Genomic DNA, 15,276 nt, shown 5'->3' on the forward strand with positions numbered 1-15,276 from the left:
ATACTTAAAGTTTGTGGGCAGTTTTATATAGTTGTGCATATTTGCCTATTCATGAACAGGTGCCTGAAATCCAACTTGGGCTGTACTGACAAAGCCAGGGTTTCTTATCCCCACAAAAGCATCATTTGGATTTCAGGCAGTCTAGAATATTAAAAGCCAGGCCAAGCTGTGTTACTTGGGAAACACTCCTTAATTTCAAGAGACATAGTTTTCTTGTTTGTAAGGAACTAATAATAAATCTTAGCAAAGTGCCTTTAAGATTAAATTTATATGATATATTAAAATAATTTATTAACTTGTAAAATTATTAAATTATAAATTGCTTTATCTTTTTTCTTCCCTGTTATTTTTTTTTTAATTATCAGGCACTTTTTTTCCTTAAGCCCTCTTTTCTTTCTCCTTCCAGCTCTCCTCTCTCCTCTTTCTTTCCATTTATTTATTTTTTAAAAGAATTACTTATTTATTTGAGAGGCAGGGTTACAGAGAGGCAGAGGCTGAGAAAGAGAGAGAGGTCGGTCTTCCATTCACTGGTTCACTCCCAAGATGGCTGCAATAGCCAGAGCTGTGCCTATCTGAAGCCAGGAGCCAGGGACTTCTTCCTGGTCTCCCACACAAGTGCAGTGGCCCAAGGACTTGGGCCATCTTCAACTGCTTTCCCAGGCCATAGCAGATAGGTGGATTGGAAGTGGAGCAGCTGGGACTAGAACCGGTGCCCATATGGGATGCCGGCACTGCAGGTGGTGGCTTTACCCGCTATGCTACAGCGCTGGCCCCTCCTTCCATTTATTTTTAACTCTTCATTGAACAACATTGCCCTTGTACTTACTTTTGTGTATTAATAACTTGAATTTTTAAGATGCAAGTTATTTGTAAATATCTTCCTTACAGATTGTAGGATTTTGATTGTTGTATAATTCAATATGAATTAAATTTATTAATACAAGGGACGGTCAATTTGTAGTGAAGATGTGGGCAAATCTCTGAATTTCATAGATCATAGACATCACAAATTGTTACTGCTAATGAATTGTAGCTATTATAAACTTCACTATTTCACAGCTTATTTTTAAATTTTCCTTTGGGGGCAGATGCTTCATGGAAAACATGTTATGGTCCGTGTTGGTGGAGGCTGGGATACTCTTCAAGGATTTTTGCTTAAATATGATCCCTGTCGAATATTACAATTTGCTACACTAGAGCAAAAAATTCTAGCATTTCAAAAAGGAGTTTCTAATGAAAGCGTACCTGATTCACCTGCCAGAATACCTCAGCCTCCTGAAATGAATCCTTTGTCAGCGGTTAACATGTTTCAGAAACAAACTTCAAAACCTGGCACGCCAGTTCCCAGGAGCAAGGAGAAGCAGGTGCATCCACCAGGTGTTCTGCAGCCAGCTTCTTCACGGAAAGGAGGTAATCTCGGCTCCACGTCAGACCCGTCTAAATTTCCAAAGTCCCCAGCAGTGTCTTCCCATCTGAAGTTCAAGTCTTCTAAAGACAAAACAAAAAAGCCACATGCTCCATCAAACAATGTCTCATCTTCACTGGCTTCTTTAAACCCGGTAGGTAAAAACACTTCTTCACCTGCTTTATCAAGAACTGCACCTTGTGTTTCTGAGTCGTCATCCTCCAGGACCCCTAAGGCCAAGGTTATTCCAGCCCACAAATCAAAAGACCTGCCTGAGTCTACTCTGTTGCCAAGTAAATATTCTGGAAAAACTGAGTTGAAGTATTTGAAGCAGAATCATATTTCTTCAAAGGATGAAAAAGTAATTCACTCAGCTGCACATTTAAGTTCATCGTCAAAGTATCCAAAGGTACCTAAAGCAAACGTACACGTAAGGCCTAAACCTTCTCCTTTGCAGTCCCCTGCAAAAATGACAAAATCCAGTTCTAAAACCAAAGCCACAGTTCTAGAAACACTGTCTCAGCCATCTGCTGGAGCCTCTCATGCAGGGGTAGTCCCTGCACAGAAACTTAAATCAGCCTTGAATCTAAATCAGCCAGTTTCTGTGTCCTCCATTTCCCCTGCGAGAAATGCACAGGAATCAAAAGATGCTAAAATTTCAGTTGCCAAAAAGCAGCATCAGAATAAAAGTACATGCCAAAAGGCAGGACCCAGTTCCTCAAAATCCCCTGGCCGTACTCCACTGTCAATCATGAGTGTTCCCCAGTCTTCTGCAAAAGCACAGTTGATACCAAAGTCAGCGCACAGTGCCACAAAGGGCCAGTATTCAGCCAAAGGGCCTCCCAAAAGCGACAAGACTCCAACTTCAAGCAGGAAACCACCTTCTTCTGGTAAGGAAGCAGATAATGGAGATAAGAAACCTACTGCAAAGAAAAAGGAAGATGATGACCATTATTTTGTTATGACTGGAAGTAAGAAACCTAGAAAATAAATAAATATATATATGTTTGTGTGTCATTTTAAGAAAATGGGACAGGAGCAGGTCAATGTGTTAGCTTTGCACATAAAAATTTCTCCTGTATGTATTTGTCCAAATAGGTGCAGACATTAAGTACAATGGAATGGATGATTAAGGTTGAGGTTGGGGTCAGAGGCTGGGATGAGGAGGAGGCTCCTCAGAATTCAGATCTCTGAATTCACCAGAAGCTACTCTTGTAAGGCATACTGTTGTAAAATCACCACATGGTTCTTATTGAAAAATAGACGTGCATGTGATTTCAGTCTATAGCATCAGTATCAGTGGCTGTCTTTAAGGGAAATGTACAAGTCAAATAACACTACTAGAATTACAATTACAGCAGGAGCGGGAAACCTTTCTTCTGTGAAGGGCCATTTGGATATTTATAATGTCATGCTTGGGCCATACAGAATTATCAGCTTAAAAAAAAATTTGCTTGCTGTTACTGAATTGCGAGTCAAGGCAGGCCAGACCAAAGGACCTGCAGGCCTTATATGGCCCACAGACTGGTTGTTCCCTACCCCTGAACTATGGGGACTGTTTTTAAAATATAGTTTTAAAAGATGGGGTTACATACTTGCTAATGCAGCAGTGGTGCTCTTAATATTAGATATTACATTTTAGTAAAAAAGAAACGGTTTGGCACTTGTCCTACAGAAGGCACCTAATTTAACTTCCTGGTCACCATTGCCTGGTCCAACAATGCCAGGTGACAATGGTGTGCATGTTAGCTTGGCATTGCTCTGGGCGAGGTACAGTTCTTAGTACTTACATGTTTTTAAGCTTTCAAATCAGAAGGAAGTGATTATTTTACCTGGCAATATTTTGTTACCAGTGTTTTTGGTATAAATAAATAAAATTAATTTATTGAAACAAAAACTGAAACTTGGTTTAAAAAAATCCAAGATTTTAACTATATTGTCTATAAAAACTTTGCTTATATTTTAGTAGATATTGTGCAATGTAATGGGGAGACTGATTTAATAGCTACTAGCATATTAGAGATATTTTAATGTTTCCTATGAATACAGATATGAATTTTACATGAAAATAATGTATTTAACATCAGAGTTATTTTAACAATCTTTTTTTATTTTATATTTTGGTGATCCAACACTAATATTTATTTTATTGCTCAAATTACTTTGCTTTTGTGTTTTGAGCACTCTTTTATTTTTCCCCAGAGAAACCTTTTATTTAAGGAAAAACAAACTTCATGCATTTCATAAGTACAACTTTAGGAATATATTGATTTTTCCCTCTGTGCCTGCCCTCCCACCCACACTTGCACACTTCTTCCACCCTTTCCTATTCCCAGTCTTATTTTATACTAATGTCTATTTCCAATTAACTTTATACACAGAATATTAAGTCTATAGTAAGTAAAGAACTTCTCAAAATGTATGAAAAAAGGAAACAATTTTTAAAAATTAAAAACTTTCTCAACAGTTGAAACAGGGATGTTCAGAGTCATTGCATCTCAAAGTTAAATTAACTTTTTTTTTTTTTAGAAACTTAATTAACTTAAAAAAGAAGCACCCAAGAATGATACATCTTTTGGAAGCACTTAGAGATAACTGTAGCTTATGAGACTTAAGAATAGCCTATTCCCTTACTACATTAAAAGAAAGTAAGTCTTTGGGAACAAGTTTTATCATTAAAGAAGCTCCTAAGAAAACAAACAATGGAGTTGGACACTTTGGCATAGCTAAAACTTATGAGACATAAGTATATCCTCTACTTAATATACTAAGATGGAATAGATCTTTGAAAACAAGTTTTATTGCTAGCTCTCCTAATATAACTCTTTGAGGGCAGAGGTCCTTCATGAGAAGTTAGTGCACAGTGACTCCTGTTGTTAATTTAATAATTAACACTCTTATGTATAATGTCAGTCATCACCCGAGGCTTTTGACATGAGCTGCCTAGGCTATGGAAGCCTTTTGAATCCACAAACTCCATCAGTATTTAGATAAGGTCATATGCAAAGTGGAAATTCTCTCCTCCCTTCAGAGAAAAATACATCCATCTTTGATGATCACTTTTTTCCACAGGGTTCTCACCCATAGAGGTCCTTCATTTTTTGCCATAGTGTGTTGGCTTTCCATTCCTGATGTGCTCTCATGGGCTTGTCAGCCAGACCAGAATGCCTTAAGGGCTGATTCTGAGGTCAAAGTGCTACTTTAAGTGATTGTCATTCTAAGAGTTTGCTGTATGGACTGTTTCACATGCTGGAGCATTCACTCCTTTTTATTTCTATCTATTATTATTACCAGATACTTAATCCTATTTATGATTACTTTAACACTTAATCTTATCCATATGATCACTCCAATATTCAAAATGCTATTTTTGCCCCCTAGCTTTAGAGGATTTGGGGTCCCATGGAAAGTTTTTAAACTGTACCATTAGAAGTAAGTCCATAAGAATGTATAAAGAACTATACAGCTTTACAATTACAGACTTCATACACTTCCTAATTACAACTTTAGGAATATAGTCATTCTTCCCACCATGCCCATACTCCAACCCCTCTTCCTCCTCCTTCTCTTATTCCCACTCTTATTTTTTACTAGGATCTATTTTCAATTAACTTTATACACATATGATTAACTCTATGTTAAGTAAAGAGTTCAATAAATATTAAGAAGAAAAAAAACTGTTCCTCAACAATCAGGACAGGGCTATTCAGAGTCATTGCTTCTCAAAGTGTCAATTTCATGTCTACAGATTGCCTTCTAGGTGTCCTGTTAGTTATCATGGGTCAGGGAGAACATATGATATTTGTCCTTTTGGGACTGGCTTATTTCACTAAGTATGATGTTTTCCAGTTTCATCCATTGAATTGTAAATCATCAATTTCATTTTTTTTGCTGCTGTATAGTATTCCATGGTGTACATATCCCATAATTTCTTTATCCAGTCTTCGGTTAACATGCATTTGGATTAATTCCATATCTTTGCTATTGTGAATTGAGCTGTAGTAAACATGGGGGTACAGATAGCTCTTTCATATGCTGATGTCACTTCCCTTGGGTAAATTCCCTGTGGTGGGATGGCTGGGTCATATGATAGATTTATATTCAGATTTCTGAGGTATCTCCATACTGTCTTTTTTTTTTAAAGATTTATTTATTTTTACTTGAAAGTCAGAGTTACATAGAGGAGAGGCAGAGAGAGAGAGAGGGAGAGAGAGAGGTCTTCCATCCACTGGTTCACTCCCCAGTTGGCCACAACAGCCGGAGCTGAGCTGATCAGGAGCCAGGAGCCAGAAGCGTCTTTCAGACTCCCACATGGGTGCAGGGCCCAAGGACTTGGGCCATCTTCTACTGCTTTCCCAGGCCATAGCAGAGAGCTGGATCAGAAGTGGAGCAGCCAGGTCTCAAACTGGCCCATATGGGATACCAGCACTGCAGGTGGCGGCTTTACCCACTACACCACAGAGCCAGCCCCCATACTGTCTTTCATATTGGCATTACCAGTTTACATTCCCACCAACAGTGGTTTAAGGTACCTTTTTCCTCACATCCTCACCAGCATTTGTTGTTTGCTGACTTTTGTATGAACGCCATTCTAATGGGGGCAATGTGGTTTTGATTGGCATTTCCCTGACAGCTAGTGATCCTGAGCATTTTTTCATATGACTGTTGGCCATTTGGATTTCCTCTTTTGAAAAATGCCTGTTTAATTCCTTTGCCCATTTAATAACTGGGTTGTTTGTTGTTGAGTTTCTTGGTCTCTTTGTATATTCTGGTTATTAATCTCTTTGTATATTCTGGTTATTAATCCTTTATCAATTGTATAGCTTGCAAATAATATCTCCTATATTACCTGTTCACTTTCTTGAATGTTTCTTTTCCAGTACAGAGCTTCTCAATTTGATGTAATCCCATTTATCAATTGTGGCTATGATTGCCAGTACCTCTAGGGTCCTTTCTAAGAACACTTGGCCTATGCCAGTGTCTTGCAGGGTTCCCCCTGTGTTCTCTAATAATTTGATGGTATCAGGTTGTAGATTTAAGTCTTTAATCCATTTTGAGTGGATTTTTGTGTAAGGTGTAAGGTAGGGATCTCGCTTCATGCTTCTGCATGTGTGGCGATCCAATTTTCCCAGCACCGTTTGTTGAAGAGACTGTTCTTACTCCAGGGATTGATTTTAGCTTCTTTGTCAAAGATAAGTTGGTAATAGATGCTTGGATTGGTTTCTAGAGTTTCCATTGAGTTCCATTGGTCTATCCATCTGTTTTTATACCAGTACCAGGCTATTTTGATTATAGCTGCTCTGTAATGTATCTTGAAGTCTGGTATTATGATGCATCCGACTTTGTTTTTGTTGTATAAGATTGCTTTATCTATTTGGGGTTTCATGTGTTTCCATATGAATTTCAGTATCATTTTTTCTACATCTGAGAAGAATGCCCTTGGTATTTTGATTGATATAGCATTGAATCTGTTAAGTTGCTTTCAGTAGTATGGACATTTTGATGGTATTAATTATTCTAATCCATGAACATGGAAGATTTTTCCCTTTTTGTATATTCTATTTTTTTCTGTAATGCTTTGGAATTCTTATTGTAGAGATCCTTGACATCCTGGGTTAAGTTTATTCCAACATTTATTTATTAATTTTTTTTGGTAGCTGTTGTGAATGAGATTGATCTTAGAAGTTCTTTCTCAGCCGTGGCACTATTTGTGTATACAGAGGCTCTTAATTTTTGTGTGTTGATTTTATATCCTTCTACTTTACCAAACTCTTCTATCAGTTCCAATAGTCTATTAGTAGAGTCTTTTGGATCCCCAAATATAGAATCATGTTATCTGCAAATAGAGATAGTTTGACCTTCTCCTCCCCAATTTGTATCCCTTAGATATTTTTTTCTTGCCTAATGGCTCTGGCTAAAACTTCCAGGACTATATTGAATAGCAGTGGTGAGAGTGTGTGTGCTTGTCTGGTTCCAGATCTCAGTGGGAATGCTTCTAACTTTTCCTCATTCAATAGGATGCTGGCTATGGGTTTATCATAAATTGCCTTGATTGCATTAAAATTATTCTTTCTATACCCAATTTGCTTAGAATTTTCATCATGAAGGGACACTGTATTTTATCAAATGCTTTCTCTGCATCTATTGAGATAATCATTTGGTTTTTGTTCTTGAATTTATTAATGTGGTGTATCACATTGATTTGCGAATATTGAACCATCCCTGCATTCCAGGGATAAATTCTACTTGGTCAGAGTGGATGATCTTTCTGATGTTTTGTTGGATTTGATTGACTAATATTTTGTTGAGGATTTTTACATCTGTGTTCATCAGGGATATTGGTCTATAGTTCTCTTTCTTTGTTGCTTCTGTTCCAGGTTTGGGTATTAAGGTGAGGCAAGCTTCATAGAAGAAGTTTGGGAGGATTCCCTCCTTTTCAAGTGTTTTGAATAGATTGATAAGAATTGTAATTAGTACTTTAATTTTCTGGTAGAATTTAGCACTGAAGCCTTCTAGTCATAGTGTTTTCTTTGTTGGAAGAGTCTTTATTACTGATTCAGTCTCCATCTTGGTTATTGATCTCATGTTTTCTCTCCATGACTCAATTTTGGTAGATTGTATCTTTTTAGGAATCTATCCATTTCTTATAGGTTTGCTAGTTTATCAGCCTACAACTCTTTGTAATAATTTTTGATGATTCTTTCTATTTTTGTGGTGTCTGTTGTTAGATTTGCTTTTTCCTCTCTGATTTCATTGATTTTGGTCTTTTCCTTTTATTTATTTATTTATTTTTTTGGTTAGGTGCACAGTTGTGTATCAATTTTGTTTATTTTTTCAAAAAACAGCTTTTTTAAAATTTTTTCTCTAATTTTAAATTTCTTTCTTTCTACTAGTTTTGGGTTTGGTTTGTTGTTGATGTTATAGGTCCTTGATATGCATTGATGGCTCATTTATTTGGTGCCTTCCCAGTTTCTTCATGTAGGTTCCAATTGCTATGAACTTCCCTTTTAACACTGCTTTTGCTGTATCCCATAGGTTTTGATATGATGTGTGTCATCTTCATTTGTTTCCAGAAATTTTTGATTTCTCTTTTTATTTCTTCTATGACCTACTCTTTATTCAGGAGCATGTTATTCAGTCTCCATATGTTTATGTATGTTCTAGAGATTCTTGAGTTGTTGATTTCTAGCTTCATTCCATGTGGTCCGAGAAGGTGCGTGGAATGATTTAGATTTTTTCGAATTTGGTTTCTATAAGCATGGACTATCTTTCCATCCATTCACTTTCAGTCTACATGCATTGTTTTTGGTGAGATGTGTTTCTTGTAAGCAGCAAATATATGGGTCTTGTTTTCAATCCATTCAGCCAGTCTGTATCTTTTAACTGGAGGATTGAGGCTGTTTACATTCAAGGTGACTATTAATAAGTAACAACCTGACCCTGCCATTGTTGTGTAAATATTCCTATTGTTTAATTGGATTTATTTTGGATTTCTATTGGTGGTTTTTCTGCCTTCTCATTCTTTCATAATGATGGCTATCTTTCTGTATCTCTGTGTAGCACATCCTTAAGCATCTTCTGTAAGTCTGGATGAGTGTCGACAAATTCTTTCAATTTCTATTTGTTAAGGAAGGTCTTTATTTTGCCTTCATTCATAAGTACAAGCTTTGTGGGGTATCATATTCTGAGTTGACAGTTTTTTTCTTTTAAGACTTGGACTATACCTTGCCATTCCCTTCTGGCCTGTAGGATTTCTGATGAGAAGTCAACTGTGAGTCTAACTGGTGATTCTCTGAAAGTGATTTGTTGGTTCTCTCTTGCCCATTTTAGAATCTTTTATGTTTTACTGTGGAAAGTTTGATATAATGTGTCCTTGGTGAGGGTCTTTTCTGGTCATGTCTTTAGGGGTTCTATGTGCTTCATCTACTGGAACATCCCTTTCTTTCTCCAAATTGGGAAGTTTTCTGTAACTGTTTTACTCACCCTGTCCACGGCTGCGGCTCTCTGTGGGTGCCTTAGCACTTACCACGCAGTTTCAAGCTGTTTCCCCTTCTCCCGTGGGGCTGCCTGGGTGGTTTTCTCTTATCTTCTCCTCCAAGTGTGTATTCCCTACCTTATTCCCCACGCTTTTTCTTCCTAGCCCTGCATAGCGTGCTGCTCCCTAATCCACCATTTTTTCCAGGTTTTAACAATCTTAAAATTAAGATAATGTTAAAAGAATCTTTGATACTATATGTAATTTCTATCATGTGATTATCATTTTTCTTGAGATTGTGCAATAATACCAGAGTTAGTTAGATTTTACCAATTATTTTAATGGTCTTTAATAACATCATGCTGCCTGCATGTTTCTGATGGCAAGTGGCTAGCCTGTGAGGATGTTTTCTGCTGTGTAGGAAGATTTTCTCAGAAATCTCCCCATCACATAATGGTGGCATAGACTCCATCTATTTAAAATTACACTTGCAAATAATTTATTTTTAAGGTTTGTGACTATTTAAAAATTATTAATATACTTTGAGAAGTGTTACAGTATTAGGTTATTATGTTCAATATTGAGGTTTGCACATCTATGTTTGCTTTCAACTAAAATGTTTTTACTAGAGAAAAATAAAGTTCATACAAATGTACAGTCATAGAACAAGCTTAAGTTGATTACTAACATTCTATAGATCATAAAGCAAGAAAACGTATAAAAATAAGTGCTCTAGGGGTGAGTGTCGTGGCACAGTGAGTTAAGCCACTGCTTGGGACTCTTTACATCCCATATCAGAATGCCTGGGATCAAGTCTTTGCTTCTGATCCAGATTCCTGCTAATGTACCTAGAGACAAACATAAAGCCAAGGCACTTGGGTTCCTGCCACCTATGTGGGAGATCTGGGTGGAGTTCTTGGCTCTTGACTTCAGCCTGGACTAACCATGGCTTTTTTTTTTTTTTTTTAAGAATTATTTATTTAAGAGGCAGAATTTCAAAGAGGGGAAAGACAGAGAGAGGTCTTCCATCTGTTGCTTCACTCCTCAAACAGCTGCAATGATGGAGCTGAGCCAACCCGAAGCCAGGAGCCAAGAACTTCTTCCAGGTCTCCACTTGGGCCATCTTCCACTGCTTCTCAAGCATTAGTTGGGAGCTGGATCAGAAGTGGAGCAGGGACCAGCACTGTGGCGTAGTGGGTAAAGCCACCACTTGCAGTGCCAGCATCCCATATAGACAATGTTTCCAGTCCCAGCTGCTCCACTTCACATCCAGCTCTCTACTATGGTCTGGGAAAGCAGTGGAGGTTGGCCCAGGTCCCTGGGCCCCGGCATCCACGTAGGAGACCTGGAGGAAGCTCCTGGCTCCTGGTTTTAGATCAGCCCAGCTCCAGCCATTGTGGCCACTTGTGGAGTGAACCAGCAGATGGAAGACTTCTCTCTGCCTCTGCCTCTCTGTAACTCTGCCTTTCAAATAAATAATAAAATAAATCTTTCAAAAAGTGTAGTAGGCAGGACTCGAGCCAGGGCCCATATGGGATGCTGGTACCACAGGTGGAGGCTTAACCTACTATGCCACAGCACCAAACCCCCAACTCTGGCTTTTGTGGGCATCTGGGGAGTGAACCAGATGGTGGAAGATCTCTGTCAGTCTTCCAAATAAATAAATAATCTTTAAAAAAATTTATCTTTTGCCTGACATACACATTTGAAATTTAAAAAAAAAAAGCAGGCTAGATTTTGGAATAATTGATGCTCCTCTTAAAAGAGACACATATTTGGCTTAACTCTCCTATTGATCTGGATATTGACACTAATAATATTTATGTCTTTGGAAAGTAAAGTCAATGCTCAAAAGGTAGAAACTTTACATTTTTAGTAGGCAAAACTATTTAATGCTTCTTTCAAAGGGGGCGGGAGTTTATTTTCAAGGAATTTTTTTTCCCTTGTAAGACCATACAGGGGACAGCTTTGTGGCATAGCAGGTAAAAGCTGTCGCGATGCTAGCATCCCATATGGGTGCCAGTTCATGTCCTGGCTGCCCCATTTCTGATCCAATTCTCTGCTAGTAGCCTGGGAAAAGCAGTGAAGGATGGTCTGAGGGCTTGGGCCCCTGCTACCCATGTGGGAGACCAGGATCCTGGCTTTTGGTTTCAGCCTGGCTCAGACTTGGCTATTATGGTCATTTGAGGTGTGGACCTCTCTCTTTGTAACTCATTCAAGTAAATACATAAATCTTTAAAAAGAAAAGACCAAACAATACTTGTATATCAATGTCTTTTAATTTGAAAAAAAGTAAATGGTATTATAGCCAAACTATGAATCTAAATAGATTTTGCAATTATGTGAACATTAACTTTTGTATTGAGCACAGAAATAAAAGTATTCCACAGACATCTGAAATAAATTCTAGAATTGACCAAAGTAATTGTTCATTTGGATAATTGGAAGTCAATTTATAAGTAACTTTGTTCTTAAATTGTAGGAAATTTCTCTAATTGTATTCACATTGAATGAATTTGTATACACACACACACACATATATATATATATATAGTTTACCCTTCCAAAATAAAAGTTTTGTTTGAACAAACAAGGCCTGAAAGAAAATTTCTTCAAACATTTTGGACTCCTCCTAGTGTTTTTAATCACTTAAACAAATTTTAAAGCAATTTTTAATGTTTTTATAGTTGGGAAGAAGTTCTCATCCCTTCTTAATAATATGCAAGATTTTAGAGGGTCTTTTTTGTATTTAATTTTAATAAAATGAGTATTAAGCTTAAATAAGTGAGAGAAGAAATAAAATTGGAATGTCTTTATTTTTCTTTGCTGTAGTAAAACTCCAGATGGAAATGAAATGTTGGTTATTTTCACATTGTTTGAGCTTAGAGTATATATTTAAGACATATCATCACAATGCCTTGATAAATTACATGACCTATAAGTTTCCTCTCTGGGGTGAGTTTACAGTTGTTAATGGAAAAATGGATTTTTTTTTTTTACAGAAAAATTGTTCCCTTCTATAATCTGTATCTTGTTCTGCTTTAAAATCTGTTACTTCTGCAAAAGGCTTTAGTATCTGGGTGTTACAATGTATTTTTACCTCTAGGTTCAGATACTGACTCCACTTTGAATCCAAATTTATGCAATTTTTTGTGCCAGCAGTGTTTGTATAGAATTTTGACTTATATTTTCTCAAGGATTAAAATTTACACGTGTATACTAAGGTCTCAATTTCTTTTTTTCATGTATTCTGAATATAGTCTGATCACCTGCTTCAAATGGGAGGTTACTTATATGAAACATTCATAATTTGAGATTAGTTTTAAATTCTAATTCTAAATTCTATTTGAAATGCCCTTTCTATACTGTGCAGTTTTACTGCTTCCAGGAGAGTAGAGAGTCTTGCCATTGAACAATAGTCTTTGTCTCCCAAATTGCTATATCTGCTAGAAAATTTGTTCTGGAAAGCCCAAGCCTCATATTTAGTAATTTTGAGAAACTAGAAATAATTTTTCAGTTATTCAGGTGGAATTCTATAGATTACACAAGTGTGTTCACAGAAGCTACTGTTCATAAAAAATTTCAAATTCTCGTAGTCCTACTCAATGTCACACGTTAATATAGTGAGGTTATTATTGAAGTACTCATCACTCATGTCCCAGAGCAATTATAAAAAGCTATTAATTTAATATATATTTCCAAAAAGAAAACAGTTAAACGTAAGTTACACAAAACTTTTCTTATGTTTTCCTATCTTTTTGTGAATATAAAAATTTAAAACAAATCCATTTTATGAAATTGGAAAATATTAGGGAAATATTAACAACATTTTCTAGTAAAATATGAAGACATGCTTTTTATTAAATTTAAGGTATTTTTCTATGAATACATTGTTTTGTTCTTATAGGAAAACACAGTAAGACTTGATCTTGAGGAAATAATATATACAAAGATTTAGTGATAGGGGTGTTGGTCATGCCATTATTAGTATTGGTATAGCCATAAATTAAATATAGATCATTAAAAGTGATGTAGAAATCGATTTCTCTTCAAAGCAGTGCATAGGATGATAAAGCTGTTTGGTTAGAAAAACTGTAGTCCTAAAACGTTAATATATACTATTTTTAGTTTTCCATATTCAGCCAGGAAGAACACAGTTCCTGTTGCATGGTATGTGGGCTCAATAAATATTACCTGTTATCATTGACCTTTTGTTAGTCTTTTGGGATTCCCTGTCATACATTTTATTTGATACAAGTGTAACGAGTTTTCCTAAATTAGTTTGGGTAAACTCACAGCACATTATGTTGGAATGAACAAATAGAATGAATTAAAGATGGCCGTGATATGTGAGGACTTCTACTAGTCAGATGCGACAGTGTGAAGCACTGTTGGTGATGTAGCAAATCACCATTTACTAATACCTCCTGAGTGTGGAGGGATGCTATAGGAGACGGAGGAATAGACAGTCATATTGAAGGACCTTAGGTCACAAAACAGTTATGTAACCTCTAACCTCCTCAATAATTCCGTGAGATAGGTATTATTTTTGTTAGAATATAAGCTCTAAGAAGGCAAGAATTGCATATTTTGTTTATCACTGTCTTCCTAAAGCCTAAACCCATTTCTGGCACATAGTAGGCATGCATTAACTTTGAATGAATCAATGAAAGAACTCTGTGTACAAATGACCCTACGATTCAAGAGAGTTGATAGTAAATACAAAAATACTTATTGATGTTGATTAATTCAATTTTATTTTAAGGATAATTTTTTTTAACATCTTTGTATTTTCCCATAAACTACTCAGTTGCTCTTTATGTTAATGTGATTCACAAAATAGAACTAAGTGGCATCTTTTAAAAATATGGAATATTGCTTCCTGCTTTTATGTTATTTCTTAGAAAAAAACCTTAATTATTTCTGAATTATCTTTTTTTTAAATATTTCTTTTATCCATTTGAAAGAGTTCCAGAGAGAGGTAAAGACATAGAGAGAGGTCTTCCATCGACTGATTCACTCCCCAGATGGCTGCAATGGCCAGAGCTGCGTCGATCCGAAGCCAGGAACCAGGAGCTGCTTCTGGATCTCCCATGTGGATGCAGGGGCCCAAGGACTTGAGCCATCTTCTGTTGCTTTCCCAGGCCATAGCAGAGAGCTGGATTTGAAGAGAAGCAGCCGGGACTAGAACCAGCACCATATGGGATGCTGGCACTTCAGACCAGGGCTTTAACCCGCTGTGCCACAGTGCTGGCCCCATTCTGAATTATCTTTTATTAAATATTGTAAAATTAAGGATTTAGAGATAAGTATATTATGCTTTTAGTTTGATAATTGTAAAACACTTTGTACAAAGCATTATTCTTTTTTTTAATGATTTATTTTATTTATTTGAAAGACAGAGTTACAGAGAGGGGTAGAGACACACAGAGAGGTCTTCCATCCGCTGGTTCACTCCCCAGATGGCTGCAGTGGCCGGAGCTGAGCCGATGTGAAGTCAGGAGCAGCCAAGACTAGAGCTGGTGCCTGTGAGGGATGCCGGCGCTTCAGGCCAGTGCTTTAACCCACTGTGCCACAGCTAGCCCCCAAAGCATTATTCTTAGAACAATGAATTATTGTATTCAATCATCAGGAAAAGAAAGTAAAGGTTGTTGTGTACATATTTGATGGATAAGTAAGAGAAAAATAAGTTAAATCTAGCACAAAATACTGTGATTTGTAGTTGTTAATTTCCTGATAGTGTAATGGAAATAGATATTGGTTAAAGGTACTATAGGTGGCCCTAGAATCTTTAAAAAAAAAATTTATAAAAGTAAGTGCTTGTTCTCTGAGTCAGCAGATTTTATAATGCTTCTTCCAAAAGGAATAAATTTAAATTTCTCTCACACAGCCTTGA

The 15,276-nt window shown here is 36.7% G+C and overlaps 1 protein-coding gene across 6 annotated transcripts in view; it reads left to right on the forward strand.

The window, feature by feature from the left end:
• The window catches only part of GAS2L3 (growth arrest specific 2 like 3), a 41,635-nt gene extending 29,036 nt beyond the window's left edge, over positions 1–12,599 (forward strand). For all 6 annotated transcript variants that reach the window (XM_051846578.2, XM_008256956.4, XM_051846579.2 and 3 more), the window contains one exon: positions 1,089–12,599. In XM_051846578.2, coding sequence (XP_051702538.1) covers positions 1,089–2,396 — 1,308 coding nt within the window. In that variant the 3' untranslated portion in view covers positions 2,397–12,599. The remainder of the gene's footprint in view (positions 1–1,088) is intronic.
• Positions 12,600–15,276: the final 2,677 nt, after the last annotated feature.

This window comes from Oryctolagus cuniculus, chromosome 11, assembly GCF_964237555.1.
Source record: "Oryctolagus cuniculus chromosome 11, mOryCun1.1, whole genome shotgun sequence".
NCBI lineage: Eukaryota > Metazoa > Chordata > Mammalia > Lagomorpha > Leporidae > Oryctolagus > Oryctolagus cuniculus.